This window comes from Pseudorca crassidens, chromosome 6 (genome assembly GCF_039906515.1).
Source record: "Pseudorca crassidens isolate mPseCra1 chromosome 6, mPseCra1.hap1, whole genome shotgun sequence".
NCBI classification, from domain to species: domain Eukaryota; kingdom Metazoa; phylum Chordata; class Mammalia; order Artiodactyla; family Delphinidae; genus Pseudorca; species Pseudorca crassidens.
In genome coordinates, this window is record NC_090301.1 from 21,480,216 (window position 1) to 21,499,360 (window position 19,145).

A 19,145-nucleotide genomic window follows, 5' to 3' on the forward strand; every position below is an offset into this window, starting at 1 on the left:
AGACTAAGGAATAAATAAAGTTATTAGTTCTTGTTATTAGGAGCAAATAAAAATACATCCGATTCTTAGGTTGAAAAATGTCAACATAGCCAAAGGACCAGATGCAAGGATGTGTCTTCCACATGAACTGCTGCTAATAAATTTCGACCTACAGTTTTTAATGTCCTAGGCCTTATTTGTTATATGTTTCAAACCTTGATTCTCACATTCCGTGGGTTAGTTATCTCTGCTACTTTTGTGACCTTTGACCTCATGAAGTCACTGATAAAAATGACTAGGCCCTGAAACGGAAACCCCGAGCCCTTTCCTGCATTATTAAAAACCTTCCTCCAGGCTGACATCAACAGTTTTGAGTACTCTTCAGTAGCTGCAAAACTACCCGAGCCTGCGTTATCCATTTCACATTTCTCTGTGAAAAGCAAACACGAGAGAACCTGTTAGGGGCCTGTTAAAATCCAGATATACCTCCCACCCTCCCATGTAGTACATGTCTTTCTCTTACTTATCTGAAATTTCCCACTACCTACAAAATGAAAGAAAGCTGTAGGCAGAATGGAAAGCAGAAAGCAAAATGGGAGAAGAAGTCAATATGATTTTTCTATCTTTTGGAGACTCTCTCTTCATTTTAAATAGAGAGTAGCATAAGACGATATGAATTAGTGAAAGTTGAAAGGGAAGAGATAACAGTTACAATGTTCAAAGAATTCATTTTACCAAAAAGCTATCACTTTCAAGTAAAAGTATTTGGTTACTCTTCATTTTGCAGTTCCCTGATTTCGATGTTTAATTTTTGCAATACAGTGTTATTATAGCCACAATTGTATGGAGTCTTCTTTTAATGTCAGTGTTGAGTTGAAGTGGGAATTCCCAAAGGGATGTATACAGTGTATGATACATGTGGGTACTTGGTACTTTTTTTTTTTTTTTGGCTGTGCCACATGGCATGCAGGATCTTAGTTCCCCAACCAGGGATCGAACCCGTGCCCCCTGCAGTGGAAATATAGAGTCTTAACCACTGGGCTGCCAAGGAAGTCCCTACTTGGTACTTTTTGATAGTGATGTTAGAAAGAATGACTAGGAAGTAAAATGTCTTAAGGCATTTTCTACTTTTGAGGCACATTTAGGAAAATATTGTAATTTTTTTTAGGAGACCATTTTCTATAAAACAAGTATATATGTTTATTGTAATTTTGTTTCTGTCTATACCAGACGGTCAAAACGTCAAGTTAAAGAAGTATCTGGAACCTTATATTCTGGTACAGAATGATTGCTAAAATATATTATTAAGTGAAAAGTGCAGGGTATAGTTTGCTACCATTTATGAGAAAAAATGGAAGGGTACCGGAGAAACTGGTAACATTTATTACTTGTGGAGAGGACACTGGTGGCTGAGGGACAGTCTGTAGTGCATTTTGAATTGTGAATCATATGACTGTATTACCTAACTTAAATAAACAAACAATAAATGCATAAGGAAAAAGAAGCTGGGTCAGGGAAGCAACAATAAGTAGTTACGCTTTTATTTCCTTTTATTAAGGGTATATGGGTCTTGGAATTAGATGTACTTAGATTTGAATTCTGACTTGGCTGCTACTGGCAGTTGAACGTAGGGAAAGTTACCTCACTTCATGTAAAATTTGGGAAAGACCTTCTTGGCTGGGTTTTTATGCAGATCAAATATAATAAGGACCGTTCCTTAAACTTAAGTTTGTGATGATCTGGTTTGAGGGTATGAAATAAAGCAGATGAAGCAGATTTAAGCCTGGATATGAGCATCTTCCTCTGAAGATGGCTTTTCACTATCCAAGAAAGACAAAAGACATGATCATCTTAATGCTTGGGTTCCGGGTGGTGAATAGATTTTGGCTGAAAGTTATTATGAATCAAAAGTTAACTTTGAATAGATCATTATATCCAGCCAAAAGTGTTCAACATGTCTTTGCAATTAAGGAAGTTGAGTGGTTAAGCAAATGATAGTTAGACCCTTCTCCTCCGGATTTTTGGAAGAAATTAGCCAATGAGGTATACGCCATCTCCTTTCCCCTGTTATAGCAACAGTCTTGTGAGAGTTGAGAAGCTCTGCTCTGGTGGACAGAATTCAGGGAGGCACCATAAAGCAATCCCTGGATGCAGAAAAGGACTGCTGTTATATCTGTGTCATTGCCTAAGTCACTCCTGGGACGGAAAGGTTGAACCCTAGGTAGAGCCATTAATACTGCATTCTCTGTAAGCCATATCCATTCCCAGCTAAACAGCTCGATATGCTGAACATTTTTCCCCAGGGGTTAGAGGTGGGAAAATATGAGATTAATATTTTGTGCTCTATTTATAATTACCTTTTTGTGTATGTACTCAATGAGTGGGCTTTATAACGTGAATCTTTCAGACGTAAGGACCAGAAAGAGAACTCCAGTTGTCTAAACCAGAATGGAATTAGCTTAGGTAACAGAGTTCCAGAAACAGGACTGACTTCAGATGAAGTTTGATCCTGAGGCCCAGGATGGCCTTAGGCTCTACCTCTATGTGATACTTTCGTCTTTGTCCTCTTCTGAATGTTGATTTTTCTTTAAGCTGGCTCTTCTCAGTGTAGTACAAGTGATGGGACCGTTTCTCGGTTTTGTACCCTCACACCCCATCCTCCAGGGGAGGAGAGAACACCACTCCCTATCATCCCAGAAGCCCCATGGATTTTGTTGCCTCTCCTTGGCTTGAACTGGGTACTGTGCCCATACCTGAGCCAATAGGATATGCTGATTGGCTTAAGTTATTGGATTTCAAGCCTGGCACCCCTTCAAAGGATTCTGATTTCATTGCTCTGGGAGGTGGATCCCATGCATTGGTATTTTAAAATTCCCTGTTGGTTCTAATATGTTGCAAGGTTGAGTTGATTAGCTTAAGCCAATCAGTGTCCAGTCTTAGAGCTGAGAATATAACTGTTCTCTAAAGGAAAATTGGGGTAAACTTGACAGACTGATGAGAGAAGGGGAAAATATATCTTGGAGAAGCAAACGTCAAATGTCTGCTCGTGGCAGACAGATCAGTTGCCCCAGTGTCTGTACCACATCTTTCTTTTTTGCTACTAGAACCCAGATTTTGTTTGGGGCACAGTGTACCAGCCCCAGGGGATAGATCGTGATTTGTCCAAAGACTAATGAGAATCTGTGTCCCCACTTGTCCTGTCTCCCTTGCAATGAGAGAGAGAGAGAGAGAGAGGGAAGAGCTAAATAGCTCTCTTTGTCCATAGCAGAGAGCACAAAGAAATTTTAAAGTCAATGCATATGAGATTGGAAGTGTAAACCTAATATTTGGAGGAGTTATGGAAGTAGCTACCAGAGAAGAAGAAAAGAAAGGAGAGGGAGGAAGAAGAAGAGAGAGGGAGGGGAGGAGGAAGAAAAAAAATGTTCAGAAGTAACTACTTCTAAAATAAGGCAAAAATAGAGAATGAGAAAGTAAACTTTTAGTTTTCATTTTATACCCTCTGTTCTCTTTGAATTTTTATTTCTATGTGATTATATTATTTTTATAATTAAAAATAAATTAATCTCTTGAAGTTGTTCCTAAGAGTATAAGATGATTTTAAAATGTATGTCACCTATTGTTACACATCATTGCTAGGAAAACTAAGTACCGTCTATATGACTCCATGGGAGAGACAACTGGAAGCCTGTTCCTGGGTCTCTCCTGGACTCCACTCTATGTGCCTTTTGGCTTTACTGAATTTAATCTGTGTGCTTTCACTAATAAACCATAAATATGAATATAACAAATAATATATATATGTCACCTATTGTTAGCGTACATTTCTTTAAATGTATAAATCACCTTTTTAACAAGAAGTAAGAGTACTTTTTGATTGTGCTATGTTTCCACAACCTCACACTAACACAGTGTAGGTATGAATAAAATGTTTTAATTTTATGCGTGAGAAAATGATCCCGACTCAAGGTCAAGGCAAGCTCATGGGATGGAAAGCTGCAGGAGACCGAGCTCCTGATGGTGGCAGGAGGTTGAGCTTTGTTCTCCTTTCATGTTTGGCCTCATCCTTCTTATCTAGCAACCCTGATCTGATTTGGCCAACAACTAGGGAGGAGAAAAAACCTCAAAAATTAAGCTAAGCATCTTCAGTTACTTGTTTTCAATCACATTTTTTCAGTTTGACTTGGTTCCCAGGTACCTTATGAAATTAAATCTGCATGATTTCTTTTATTACACCTCTGCTAATGTATTCATTGTTAAAAGTTTCGGGCCGCAGCATCACAAAGACCACAATGTATTACTTCAGAAATTACGAGCAAACAAAGATTTTTTTAAAATAAGAGCTTAACTTCTGATGTCTAATAGATTTGAGCATCAAGTCACTTGTGAAGAATATTTAACTTGTTATTTTCAAATTGTTTGTCTAAAGAAAATTGGTACAATTTTTAAAATGTAGAAGGACATCATAAGACTTGCTTTTCTCTAATACCAGGGAATAAATGAGTTTCTTTAGTTGTGGGTAAGATTTTGTTCATCACCGTTTCTCATTTGCTACATTTAGATTCTGTCCTTTGGGATCGTATGTTAAAGAGGAGTTCAAATTCCCCTCTTATTTCTTTTTTCAAAAGCCAGTACTTAGTTAAAACTCTGCCCAAGCTTCTTCTGGTTTTAGAGCTTTAAATTTTGCACAGAACTTTCAAATACTTTCATATATGATTATCCAATCCATGACTATTCTGTCAAAAGAAGACAGTTATAATATGGATTTATGAAATGCAGCGTTTCGTTCTGTTAATCCTAACAGGTACTTATCACGTGCATCGTGTGTGGATCCATCCTTAGCGGATTTTAAAATGTTACATCGTTGCTTCACCATCTAACAGTTTATCAGAGGAACAGACACTGAAACAGAATGGATTTGTATAACATTCCGTGTTAGTGTTTAGGAATAGCAAAATAACTGATGGACAGCAAGAAAAGAAAGATTAAAAAAAAGTCTGAAGCCTGGATTACCCAGTGATGAATGGGTCTCTGAAAAATAGAGATTTGGCTCCACTTCCTTCAGGACAGAAGTTCTGAGGCATCAGCCTAAGGAGCTAAAAGAAAAATAGGAGAGACCTTTAATCGCAAGTTAATGAAGCCACCTAGTGGTATGTTACATCATTTAAGGTTGTGTGAATATGTAAAGCATCTCATCTGTGGATTGACTGTGTGGGTCTCTAATCAAGTGTGAGTCGAAGCCTGGTCACTTTTCATTTAGTCCAGCCAGGAGGGTCAATTTCATTGAGAATAAGCACAGTGCTGCTCTGTGTAATCTTTTGTTTATTTATAGTCTTTTTTTTTTTTTTTTTGTTTTGTTTTGTTTTGCGGTACGCGGGCCTCTCACTGTTGTGGCCTCTCCCGTTGCGGAGCACAGGCTCCGGACGCGCAGGCTCAGCGGCCATGGCTCACGGGCCCAGCCGCTCCGCGGCACGTGGGATCTTCCCGGACCGGCGCACGAACCCGCGTCCCCTGCATCGGCAGGTGGACTCCGAACCACTGCGCCACCAGGGAAGCCCTATAGTCTTTTTTTTTAATCAAAAAGGACTTAAGGTAACGTACATGAAAATACAATGAGGGCACAAACTAGAAGAAGATGAGAAAAGAGAAAAAACATAAAGATATAAAAAGTAGTACAAATTTTGATAATTCAAAAATGCTTTCAAAATCCTATATGTTTTCCATGAAAGGACTCGACATTTTCAGGTAAGTGTGGAAACTGATCAGTTATAAAATTCACAATGTTCAGAACAGTGAAACATTTTTTAGGAAAAGTGAAATCCTACCTAATGTCAAGAGCAGAGAAAATTTTCTTCTGGACGTCCTCACAAATGAGGTACTGCCTAATGTCATGTATAGTGTCCTCAATCCTCATAATAGAAATCATCCTGAGTCTTGGAAGACTGTTTCTTAACTGTGCCTACACTGCTTTGGAGGAGAATGTGCACCAAACTCCATTTTCAGGGCTTGCATGAAAGCATTTGGTCCTCACAATAAGCCTGAGAGGTAGGTAGTGTTACTATCTCCATATTACAGATGAGGCCACTGACACACAGTGAGGTTATGAACTTGCCCGAAGTTAGGCTGTTAATAAATAATGGAGCTGGGATTCAAACCTGGGAAGTCTGGCTCTGACACCCATCCTCTTTTCCAAAATGCTGTATATACTGAATGACCCATCCAATGAAAATGGCAATACTGTATTGAATACTTACACAGTCTGCGGGGCATTAGATAGGAGTGCTTTAACATGGTGCTGAAGATGAGGTCAGGATTGCATATTTCTGAGATGACGCAGTCAGCGTTGCCTTCCAGTGTCACAGGCTTCATCCCTGACCCCAGCCACTGCACACTTATGCAAACACATGTGTATACACACCTTTGGTCAAAAACAGAGGACCAGGAAAGAGTACTCAGATTCACCACTTCCTGATTTCTAGAAAATTGCTGAAATCCATGACCTTGTTATAAAAAATTCATTTTATTGAGGTATAGTTGATTAACAATGTTGTGTTAATTTCTGCTGTACAGCAAAGTGATTCATTTATACATATATATACATTCTTTTTCATATTCTTTACCATTTTGGTTTATCACAGGGTATTGAATGTAGTTCCCTGTGCTCTACAGTAGGACCTTGTTGTTTATCCATTCTATATGTAATAGTTTGCATTTGCTAATCCCAAACTCCCAATCCTTCCCTCCCCCTTCTCCCCTCCCCCTTGGTAATCACAAGTCTGTTCTCTGTCTGTGAGTCTGTTTCTGCTTCATAGATAGGTTCATTTGTGTCATATTTTAGATTCCACATATAAGTGATATCATATGGTATTTGTCTTTCTGACTTACTTCACTTAGTGTGATAATCTCTAGGTCCATCCATGTTGCTGCAAATGGCATTATTTCATTCTTTTTATGGCTGAGGAGTATTCCATTGTATATATGTACCACATCCTCTTTATCCAGTCATCTGCTGATGGACGTTTATGTTGTTTCCACGTCTTGGCTATTGTGTATAGTGCTGCTATGAACAGAGGGGTGCGTGTATCTTTTTGAATTATAGTCTTGTGAAATCCATGACTTTTTGATGCCTTTGTATCTTCAGATCCAAGATCTAAAATGCAATCATAACAAAACGCGCTTTATTTTGCTAGCTTTTCTTTCTCAAAGTGGTATCTATAAATGTTTGGGAATGGCAGCTAAATTGATTTCTCTTAACCAGTCATGACAGTTGATTAGGGATGAGCGAGGCAAGCCTTAAAAGGAGCTTGGTAGGGAAATAATGGCATCATTGAAACATTTCCGGTTAGTGGAGTCAGAATTGAGCATTTAGAATGATGTTCTTTTAAGCTGTGCGTTAGGATACTTGTGTGGTTAATGCTCTTGCCAAGAGGAAAAGGTATACTCTATAAAATGACCCTTCTCGATAGAGAAGTCTCCTTGAAAACAAATTTCCATGGCATTTAAAACAAATGCCTAGCTCAGTAAAGATTCTGATGCTCCTGAAAGGTTCAAGTTCTGTTTGGGGACCTACTACTCATAAGATTGAAGTTTTCAGAATGATAATCTTTTAATAGTTCTGCTGAATGCTTGAAAGATTCATCCTATAATGGGAACATAAATGAATGAGAACAATGCCGAGATACGGTGAAAGAAACTGGCTGGAAGTCAAGAAACTTGGGATCTACTTCAGGTCTGCTTTATTCTGATAACAAAGAAAGACACAAATTCTTTGTGTGTCATTTTTCTTTTTTTTTTTTTTAAAGATTTTTTTTTTTTTTTGATATGGACCATTTTTAAACCACCGGCCCGCCAGGGAAATCTCTGTGTGTCATTTTTCTCATGAACTTTGGAGTAAGATCTGAATTCAAACACCGATTCTGATACCCGTTAGCTGGATGATACTGGATTAACCAGTTAACCTTTCTTGGCTTCAGTTTCATTATCTATAAAATGGCTTCAGTAATACATAGATTTTATTAGGTGCTCACTGTGTGCAGGTATTTTATATATAAAGGTTTTTTTATACCTTTTATCTTTATAACTATCTTAAATGGAATGTTCACTCTTGTTATCCCTACTTTACAGGTGTTATCACTGAAGTTGAAAGAATAGGTAACGTGAAGAGTTTAATTAGGATAATTTATGTAATGTGTCATATCACCTGGTATACAGCAGATTCTCCAGACATGGAGCTGATGTATTCCTGTTGATGTCATCTTCCCATCTCCTTCTGTTCTTTTGGGATTTGTTTTGAAGATTAGTGAAGAGGAGAACCACAGGCTTAAACAGCTTAACTTTGGGAATTAGGGATTTAGGCCAAAATGTAAAAATAAAACTGAATTTTTATTTTCCTACAGGAGTGGCAAAAACTCAACTACGATATCTACACCCTGCGACAGATTCGAAGGGAAGTGAGAAATAGATGGAAACGCATTTTAGAAGATTTAGGTGAGTCTGAAAGTGATTATGAAATGGTAAAAATATCCAGTTGTGAGCATTCCTCTTCACTTTCTCCAGCATGGTTTTTATGAAAGGAATGTCAGTAACTGACTGATTAAGGCTACTGTGTACTAATTATTTTCCCAATCCCGTCCTCCCTGTATCCTCAGATAAACATCTGATGTTTCTGTTATCACCAGACCCTGTCTTGAGGACATATTTTGCCGTGTGTTACTCCATCTGTCCTCAGTATCAAGTAGCATAGGGCAGTGGAATCATATGGGCACCACCATTGACTTTTTGGGCATTGTACATTGATTGCATTATGTGGGAGTGATTGGCCAGTTAATCATAGCTTTATAAGGTAAGGCAGATGGGGAGAAATATTATTTGTAAGAGAGACAGCAAAATACCTGTGGTATTAGAGTAGATATTGGGTATTGATTTTTCTTAAATCTTCCAGGGTTGTGATACAATAAACATGGTCCTCACATTACAAAGTAAGCTTGTTTTCATGTTTTAGAATAATGAATTTATCAATTTTGAAGTCCTCAGTCCTTCTGCTTTGAAAGAGAACATGACACCTTGGCATCATAACCTTTCAAAAGTGGGGTACCAAGTTGCTAGCCGCTGTTGCTTTAGTTGGGATATGATGGGGTGGGGTGGAACTCTCCCTCTTTACTCACCCAGTATTGTCCTGACTTCATAGTCTCCTCCTTATGATGTAAGTTATCCCAGGAAGGGTAAATCTATGAGTCTTTTAGACCTTTGCAGTAAGTAATTTAACCAGTCAGCCATATTGCCCCGGGGAAGGCAATCTGGGCTTGGAGAAGTAGGGCCTGAAGGTGACCATTGTGCAGGTATCAGGGGAAGTAGGAATTCAGGAAACAGGGGAGGAGGTGAAGAGTGGGGAGTGGGAGAAGGGTTTCCAAACCAAGAAAAGGGGCAGCAGGCAGTCAGTGGATGAGTATCCGAGGCTTAACTCGGAGGAAAAAGTTAACAAAGAAAATCTGGTAAGAAGAAATCGCAAGGGAATTTTAATTAAGGACCCCACCAACCTCACTGTGCTGGGAAGCAGCACAGGCAGTGGTGCCTTGGGCTTCAGTTTTCTCATATTTCTAATCCACTGTTGGGTCCCTTAATCTCCTGCAGGACCATCATTTCCTTGTGACTAATTAACGTGAGGGTTCAATCTCTTTACCTTAGGTTTTCAAAAGGAAGTAGACTCTTTGTTGTCAGTGACAAAACTCAGCACCATCAGTGATTCTAGAAACACAAGGGAGGCTCGGGAGATATTGTTGAGACTGGCTGAAGAGACCAATATTTTCCCAACCGGTTGGGAGCTTTCGGAGAGATATCTCTTTGTTGTGGTAAGTGGATGTCTTTCTCCACCTGCTCTGATTTTGCTCTAAAGTTTTGTTTCTCTATTAGTCCATATTCTCAGCATTCTCACACCACCAGCTCCACCATGGTATGAGGTATGGCAGACGATTCCGGCATCTTATGCATTGGTACCCAGTGGCCAGCACATCATAATCACTTGGAGGGCTTTAAAAATTCAGGTTTCTGGATTGCACTTAGACCGGCTGAGACTTGCATTGTGGCTCAAGAATCTGTCTGTATTTTTCAGCCAATTTAGCTGTGCAGTCAGCTTTTTGAACCATTTCTAGGTCAAAGAGATGTGAGAAATATTGCGTGTATAACCTAAGATTGAAATATGATTTGAAAGGACACTAAGAGCAGTGGAATGTTTCTTGGATAATGTAAGTAAGGGCTAAGGAGTGTCTCTCAATTTGTTGGGAAAAATTTAATAAATGTTTTACTCACTCATCATTATTTCTAGGATGGATATTGTAGTTTTTAGATTGGTTTTCCCACGAACATGGCTTGGTTCCCATCTTGACAACATTTGTATTTTTAATTTTTTGGCAGGACCGTCTCATTGCCCTCGATGCTGCGGAAGAATTCTTTAAAGTTGCCAGTCAGACGTACCCCAAGAAGCCTGGGGTCCCGTGCCAGGCAGATGGCCAGAAAGGACTGCACTACCTTCCCTTTCCAAGTCCCTAAGGGAGAGGCTGCGAGGCAGAATGGGATATTTCTTACTGGAACTCAACAGCCTACCAAAGTTGGACAGATGCGTGTAAAAGAAAATGGGCAAGAAGAGGCTAGCTAAGAGAAAAAGGATTCTGAGTCCTACAAAAGTCTAAGCGTTTGGATATCTGCTCATCATGAGGACTTGACTATATGAAAGTTGAGGCTGCGTTGAAACGCCCTGGTGATCTTGCATCAGAGAGTGGGTCAGTGGGATATTTCATCATGGGTGATTAGATTCCAAGAACCCATTGCCCCCATTTTGGTTTTGGTTGTACAATAAGCTCTAGCCACTAATCCTATTGGGAGAATAGGATGTTCTAGTTAATAAAATAAGATTAATAGAGCTATCATTGAGCCCAAATATGGATTACCAATTTTTAAATAATTGTTATATAATATAGGCTAACACCAAAATAATACCAGGCGTGACAAGACCTTCCTTTGATTTGGAAGCACCTGCAGAACCTTGGAGGTGTTGGAGGCATCATTTTGAGATTATTCAGAAGTTTAGATGTACCAAATAAGAGGACTATCTAGGAGTGCCGCTCAGAAGTGAATCCTAAATAGAATGCTCCCAAGCAGAACTTCCTGCAGCTCCATGTGAAAAGCTGTGTCTTCAGCTGTGGTACAAGCATCTTGAATTCTCAACGTTATTGATATCTGGTTACCTCATTTTTACATATTGTCCAGCTCTAGTCCACAAGCCCTTGATATTTGATCTGGGATAGCATCTATTTGACCTTTACTGTCTTCTCTTCTCTTTAACCTGTTTCCAGCTTGTTGACTGAGAGTTGCACCTGCCCAGGGATCTCTCATGCAGCGTGGCCTCAGCTCCAGGACCCAGAGTGGGCACGGAGAGCCCGTGGTCACAGTGCACTGGGTTCAGTGCTCGCCCTGCCAGCCTGGGGCTTAGCCCTGCGAGGCACCAGCAGCAGCAGTAGCAACTCTTCAGGCAGTGTTGCATTGAAGGTCATTGCTGGACTTGCTTCCATCCTGAAAATGATTTTCAAAGTGGAGCAATTCTGTCAATACAGTTTGCGTCTATCCACAGATTGAGCAGCCCAGTTTCAAAAGTTAATTGCCGGGCTTCCCTCGTGGCGCAGTGGTTGAGAGTCCACCTGCCAATGCAGGGGACACGGGTTTGTGCCCCGGTCCGGGAAGATCCCACATACCGTGGAGCGGCTGGACCTGTGAGCCATGGCCGCTGAGCCTGCGCGTCCGGAGCCTGTGCTCCGCAACGGGAGAGGCCACGGCAGTGAGAGGCCCGCGTACCGCAAAAAAAAAAAAAAAAAAAAAAGTTAATTGCCACCTAAGCAAGGAGCTTGCCACGAAATCAGGGTTCATTTTGTTGAAAAGACTTTGAGAGCTTGTCGTATTTGTCAGTAGACTGCTGAGAACAATGGCAATATTTTTACTTTTACAGATTTTACTTTTCTGACTTCAAGTTAAAAAGTAACTTGTATTTAGTCTGCGCGGGGGATTGTGACTTCACAATTTCCCTACCCTGATTAGCTCTTTTGGTAGTGAACACAATGTTTAAAATATTTGTTAGAGGAGATACATGTTCTCCATTTATGAATGCTTTGCAGACCGATTTAACTCACATGTTTCAGGAATATTCTTCCTAGTTTAATAAGTAAACTAAAAGTTTTATTTTTTAAAATAAAAAAGACATTTTTTATTTTGTTTTATTTAGTACTTAGTACCTCTCTCATGTTGTTTAAAATTAGCCTGCAGATATGTTCCCTCACATCTATAGGCTCTTGCAAGATAAACATACAAACAGTGAGACAAACAAACAAAAACAAACAATAAATTAAACCAAAACAAATAAAAAACTTTGAAAATCATATTGTTTTCATCCTTGTCTTTGGAATTTGTATTTTGTCTTTCTGCCTTTTTTTGGTGTCAAAATAGATGAGATTGTTTGCATCTATGGAGAATACATTATAACCATAGTCTTTATTTTTGGTAATGAATAAGTAAGGATAAAATTGTCTCTATGATTATAAAAACTCATGGAATTATCCAGGAAATTTGCCTTGCAAAGGATTAAAAGGTTTCTGTGTTTACTTTTCAGCTGAATGTGTGTCATATTTCTGAGAATTAAGAAGGAACAGATACTCTTTCCATAATTCCTTTAAATTAAAGGGTAAAGAGGCTGAGAGATAGATGGGCTTAAGGACCTCCCATCATTCTAAAGCTAGTCAAGGGGCAGATCTGTGCTCAAATCCATTGAGGAGTACATGAGAGAGACTTGAGGGTGACTGACATGACCACTTCAGGTCACAAGGTGCTCAGCACAACTGGGATCCAAAGGTTCATGTGTGTCTGCAGGGCAGTTTCAGGTGGTAGATGGATGGAAAATTTTATATTAATAGTTACTTATTTTAGTGTGCACCAGGGGGAAAACCCTGTAATTAGCAGATAGAACGCCTGATTTCCTATTCCATGAAACAACAAATAATATTTGTTGCAATAAAAAAATTATTGCAACAAATAATAAAGTATTTATGTTTTCTTAAAGGAGACCCCAGGAAGTCACAGTGGACACACTGGCCAAAGTGATAAAGAATGCTTTGGTGAGGAGTCACCAGCATCACTGAAAACTCAGTAGTATCCCTGTAGGCCAGAGGGTGTTCCAGAAGTGGGCTCACTGGTAACAATGGGGATGGCAGAATAGGGGCCCAGTGGCAATGCTTCACTGTCAGGAGACAAGTGGACACAATTATCATAAGAAATGGCCAGATCTGAGGGTTACCTGCAGAGAGATTTGGAGATGGTTGATGGATCATGGCATCCCTAGGGGCAAAATAGATGGGTAGCCAATAAGAGTATTGCTGAGGCTGTACTGTCGAAAGATCTCAAGGATGGAGGATCAGGAGATAGGACACAGCCACAGCCACATAATAAGTAGTTATGATCTCTTGCCAAGTTTCCAGACCTTGGCTATTTTCTAGACCCAGAAACTACTGACTAAAGGAAAGACTAGATCCCCAAGAAGGAAGACTTTGAAACACCACTGCAAGTGTATGTGGCACTGCTTCCCCTAGTCCTGCCTCTAAAGGACCTATGGTCATTTGCTGAGATAACTGTACACTGGGGAAAGGAGTATACACACACACTCTGAGGACATGGGACACACGATCCAAGTTGACATTGATACCCAAGGACAAGAGTATCATTACAGTGTGCCATTTAGAAGGAGGGTACATGGAATTCAAATAATAAATGGAGTCCTACCCCAGTTCTGACTCACAGTAGGTCCACGGAGTTCATGGATCTACCCAGTGGTCACCTTCCCAGTTCCAGAATAAATTATTGGGCTGAGTATACTTGGGACTCGGCACAACCAACATTCATTTTTTGGCCTGTGGGTTAAAAACCATCTTAATGAGAAAGCTAAGTGAAAGGCTCTGAAACTGCCTCACCCCCTGGCCAAGATAGTAAACCAAAATCAATATTGCACTCCAGAAAGGTGACGGAGATTAGTACCCTTAAAGACCTAAAGGATGCAGGAGTGTTGGTCCTGATTATAATTCCATTTAATTCACCACTCTGGCCCTAAAACTAGATGGACACTGGAGAATGAAAGTGAATTATTGAAAATTCAACCAAGCAGTAGCCCTAATTGCAGCTGCTGAGCTAGAGATGGGATCTTTGTGAGAATAAAGTAACAAGCCTCAGCTACAATGGGACTATTGATGTGGTAAATGCGTTCTTTCCATACCCATCAGAAAGGTAGGTCAGAAAGTGTTTGCATTCACTTGAGATGGACAACAGTATACATTTACGGTATTGCTCCAGAGCTGTCTAAACTCTCCTGCCGTCTGTTATAGCCCCAAAGGATCTGGACCGTGTGGACTCTGCAGAATATCACATCGGTTACTATATCGGTAACCTTAGATCCGATGAGTACCAAGTGGCAAATGCATTGGAGACCTTAAGGAAAGACATGCACTTCAAAGGATGAGAGAAATTCTACAGAGTCTCAGGGGCCTGTCACTTCAGTGAAGTTTTCAGGGGTCCATTGGTCTGTGGCATGCTGAAACATCCCCTCAAAGGAAAGGTTGAGTTATTTCATCTTACACCTCCCACCTCTACGGAGCCAGCAGAATGCTTGGTAGGCTTCTTTATGTTGTCACCTACAAATACTGCTCCATCCCATTTAACTGGGGAAGATGAAAAGCTGCTAGCTCTGAATGAGGTCCAGGGCAAGAAAGGGCTCCAAAGCACGTCCAGGCTATGGCCAAGTGGCTTGACGCTTGTATCATAGGACCCTGCAGACCCCTTAGTATTAAAAGTCAGTGATAAGAAAAGCTGCTATGTGGAATTTATGGAAAACTCAATAGGAGAATGACAACACAGACTCCTCGGGTTCTGGAGTAAGGCCATGCCATTTGCAAGGGATAATTACACATTACTTGAAAAACTGCTTATCACGAGTTGGGTTTTTGTCAGACTCACGAAGGCATGAGTGCAAAGTCTAGCAACAATCTACTTTTTCTCTGTTATTTTTAACATAAACTCTTAATTTTAGAATAGTCTTAGATTTACAGAAAAGTTCCAAAGGTTGTACAGAGCATTCCCATATGCCTCATATCAAGTTTCTATTATTAACATCAAACCGTAGCATGGTACATTTGTCACATCTAATGAACCACTATTGATGCATTATTATTAACTAAAGTCCATAGTTTATTCCAATACCTTAGTTTTTACCTAATGTCTTTTTCTGTTGCAGGATCCTGTCCGGGTCACTGTATTGCATATAGTCATCATGTTCTCTTAGGCTCCTCTTGGCTGTGATAGTTTCTCAGACTTTCCTTGCTTTTGATGACCTTGACAGTTTCGAGGAGTACTGTTAGGGAATCTAGAAGAGAGATGATAAGTATTACTGTGGCCTTGAGACCAGCTGTAGCAGTGGGGCTGTAAGTTGTTCAATTAGCCTTTCTTCAGGAAAAGAAATGCCCCAGACTCCCAGAGGATCTTCTCCCAGGGTGTGCCATAAAAAGCAAGTGGGGGCTTCCCTGGTGGCGCAGTGGTTGAGAGTCCGCCTGCCGGTGCAGGGGACACGGGTTCGTGCCCCGGTCCGGGAAGATCCCACATGCCACGGAGCAGCTGGGTCCGTGAGCCATGGCTGCTGAGCCTGTGCGTCCGGAGCCTGTGCTCCGCAATGGGAGAGGTCATAACAGTGAGAAGCCCGCGTACCGCAAAAAAAGGCAAGTGGATCCAAGCAACACAGGGATGCACTGTAGCAGATGATGTGGAGTACTGCTCGGGTCTGCCCCCTTTGGGACTGAACTATTCATTCCTCAGCTTCTGGCAGTGTTGGTGTCTGAGATCTCAGCCGGGTCTCTGTAGGAGTTGACCTCAACCAGTGAGAGCTGCCTTGTCCAAGGCCACTCCCCTGTTAGGGGCATCCTGCCTCTACTGACTAGTTAGTTGTTGCAGGGCTAGAGTTATCCTAGCTCTAGAGCTCCCCATTAGATTGACTGAGGCCTTTATTGTGACATCTCAGTACAATTGTCCCAACCCTGCCTTTCCTCTCTCCTCTGTAGGTACTTGCTTATAAACTTCTTGCATGCCAATCTCCATTTCAGAGTCTTTTCTTCAGGAAACCCCATGGTGACAGTACCTTGAGTCAACAATGAAATACACAAGTCTGCAACTGTAGCTAACACATTCATAGTGATTCTCCATTAGTGCTGGAGCCTTTATCTATTGAAATACATATTATTTCATTATGAGTCATTAAAATATATTAAATATGTATTTATCTTTGGGATTTGGGCATTATTTTAAAAAAAGTTAATTAGGTAGTTGTTGTTATTTGTAAATTCATTTAACATAAGTGGTTAAATCATTTTTAAAGATCATCATGAAATTAACTTTCATTTAGCTGAGAAATTAAAGTCAGTAACTTCTGGAAGTGGACCGCATTGACAACAGCAGAAACTAGTTTATGTGATTACTCGCCAATGATCAAAGAGGGGTCGTGGCACAATGATGGCTTGTTTTCCGTTGGATTAATGCGTTTATCCATTCTCTCAGGTCACTTTCTGTTACTAACATCACAAGAAATCTGTTTGAATTTGAGTAAGTTGCATTGAAAGGAATATACCCATAATTTCCAAATCACTACTGTGTACAGAGTGAAAACGGCCAGCCACTTTGAACTTTCGTTTACAATGTTTCACAGAGTGTTATTATTAGCTTCCAGAGTATTATTCTATGTTTTGCTTTGACAGACTACAAATGGACATATGGCATTTCAATTTTCATCTCTCTTAGCTTATGGGTTTAGAAACCTGGGCTGTGGAGAACTGAGTCAGGGAACCAAGTCTTAACTGATTCTCATCCTTTAATCATTTAGTAACTAAATGGGATATATCTGATTTTGCTACTCATCTATATTCTAAGTATTTAGTGAGATTGAATTTAGAAAGAACAGTATTTTGTATACATGTATATATATATATAATATATTATAAAAGGAACAAAAGTAAAATTATGAGATTTATAAGAGCTAAATAAAGCACAGACCAATCAATCAGTACTCTTTCAAAAACCAACAGCTGTAGTGGTTTTTTTTTTTTTTTTGCGGTACGCAGGCCTCTTACTGTTGTGGCCTCTCCCGTTGCGGAGCACAGGCTCCGGACGCGCAGGCTCAGCGGCCGTGGCTCACCGGCCTTGCTGCTCCTTGGCTATGTGGGATCTTCCCAGACCGGGGCACGAACCCGTGTCCCATACATCGGCAGGCGGACTCTCAACCACTGCGCCACCAGGGAAGCCCCAAAAGCTGTAGTTTTTAGGTAGCAATTTACTTTAAAAATTCTTCCGCATTAGTAGTGTGAAATGTGTAAGTAAAGTTGATCAAATATCCTAGAGACGTGTATTTAGCATTTGAAGTATCCTAATCAGGAACCTACTTTCCAAGATGGTTGTTTAATCATTTCAATCATCTTTATCAAAATTTATACCAGAAAATTAATTAAGTTGTGTAAAGTGTGTTAGGAATGATTTTCCATTTATGAAATGAGTAGTAGGGTAAGTGGTTAGCTAGAAAGACTGACTGGCCTCCATCATCTTTGCAGGATGAAGGTGTTAAGAATCTCTCTTTTTTTTTTTTAACATCTTTATTGGTGTATAATTGCTTTACAGTGGTGTGTTAGTTTCTGCTTTATAACAAAGTGAATCAGTTATACATATACATATGTTCCCATATCTCTTCCCTCTTGCGTCTCCCTCCCTCCCACCCTCCCTATCCCACCCCTCCAGGCGGTCACAAAGCACCGAGCTGATCTCCCTGTGCTATGCGGCTGCTTCCCACTAGCTATCTACCTTACGTTTGGTAGTGTATATATGTCCATGCCAGTCTCTCGCTTTTTCACAGCTCACCCTTCCCCCTCCCCACATCCTCAAGTCCGTTCTCTAGTAGGTCTGTGTCTTTATTCCTGTCTTACCCCTAGGTTCTTCATGACATTTTTTTTTTTTTTAGATTCCATATATATGTGTTAGCATCCGATATTTGTCTTTCTCTTTCTGACTTACTTCACTCTGTATGACAGACTCTAGGTCTATCCACCTCATTACAAATAGCTCAATTTCGTTTCCAGACGTGCTGAAGGGCTAGAGCACCTTTGTCTGCCTACTTCAAAGTCCTGACACCAAGCTGTCTGATTTGTTTATCAGAACACTGTTGTGTCTGCCTAAGAATGAAACTTTGACTCAAGTTTCTTTCAAACATTTATTTCAATATTGTGGGTCCTGAGAAAAGAAAGAAGGGGACTTCTTTGGGATTACAGGAAGCAGATACATAATTCCTGGTTAATGAGTGTTGTATGTTTAGAAGAATTTGAGCTAAGATTTGCTTTCACTTGGTTGCAAGATTATGGGAGATGAGACCTATCGCCTTCAACTTCTTGTAATTGCTGGAGATCACTGATATTTACTAAAAGCCTGGGCATCTGCTGAAAGGTCACAGTGACTTAGGTCAACTACTATCCTCTTTTAAAAATATAAAAGTAATGCAGAAAATTTTAAAATAGTAAAAAAACAACCATAATACTAGAATTCTATTATAATCATTTATAACATTTTGGGAGGGTTCACTTTTTATGTGCAATTTGCAATTTGTATGTACAATTTTCTATCCTGATTATTAAATTTAGGTGAGGGTTCATGAGCTCAAATGCCTCCAAGGGTAACTGGGTAGGGACTGTGGACCAAAGAGAGTTGTGTTCCTTACTCTAAAGGGAACAGTTACAGCCTCTCACCTTCTGAGATGGCCCACAATCTGTGGAGTGTGTTTCTCTCTAAATAAATCCACTTCTTACCTTAAAAAAAAAAAAGGGGGAACAATTATTACTTAGCTCCAAATGATTGTTGTCATGCAAAAGGGCTCAATTCTGCCAGTTATTCTGATTTTTTGGCAAGAGCCAAACAAACATGATTTTTATGTAAATTTTATCCATTTAAAAATACTGGTTACTAAATTTAAAAATATTGTGTTAGCCAAAGATATATATATACATATATGAAAGGACAGTTTACCACATTTCACAGATCATAAACATTTTCTGTTACTAAGTACC

The 19,145-nt window shown here is 40.0% G+C and overlaps 1 protein-coding gene across 7 annotated transcripts in view; it reads left to right on the top strand.

Annotated features, from left to right (window-relative positions):
- Positions 1–12,398, top strand: part of MREG (melanoregulin) — a 117,292-nt gene extending 104,894 nt beyond the window's left edge. For all 7 annotated transcript variants that reach the window (XM_067740674.1, XM_067740673.1, XM_067740678.1 and 4 more), the window contains 3 exons: positions 8,373–8,463; positions 9,661–9,824; positions 10,387–12,398. In XM_067740674.1, the coding sequence (XP_067596775.1) occupies positions 8,373–8,463; positions 9,661–9,824; positions 10,387–10,521 (390 nt within the window). In that variant the 3' untranslated portion in view covers positions 10,522–12,398. The remainder of the gene's footprint in view (positions 1–8,372; positions 8,464–9,660; positions 9,825–10,386) is intronic.
- The last annotated feature ends 6,747 nt before the right edge of the window (positions 12,399–19,145 follow it).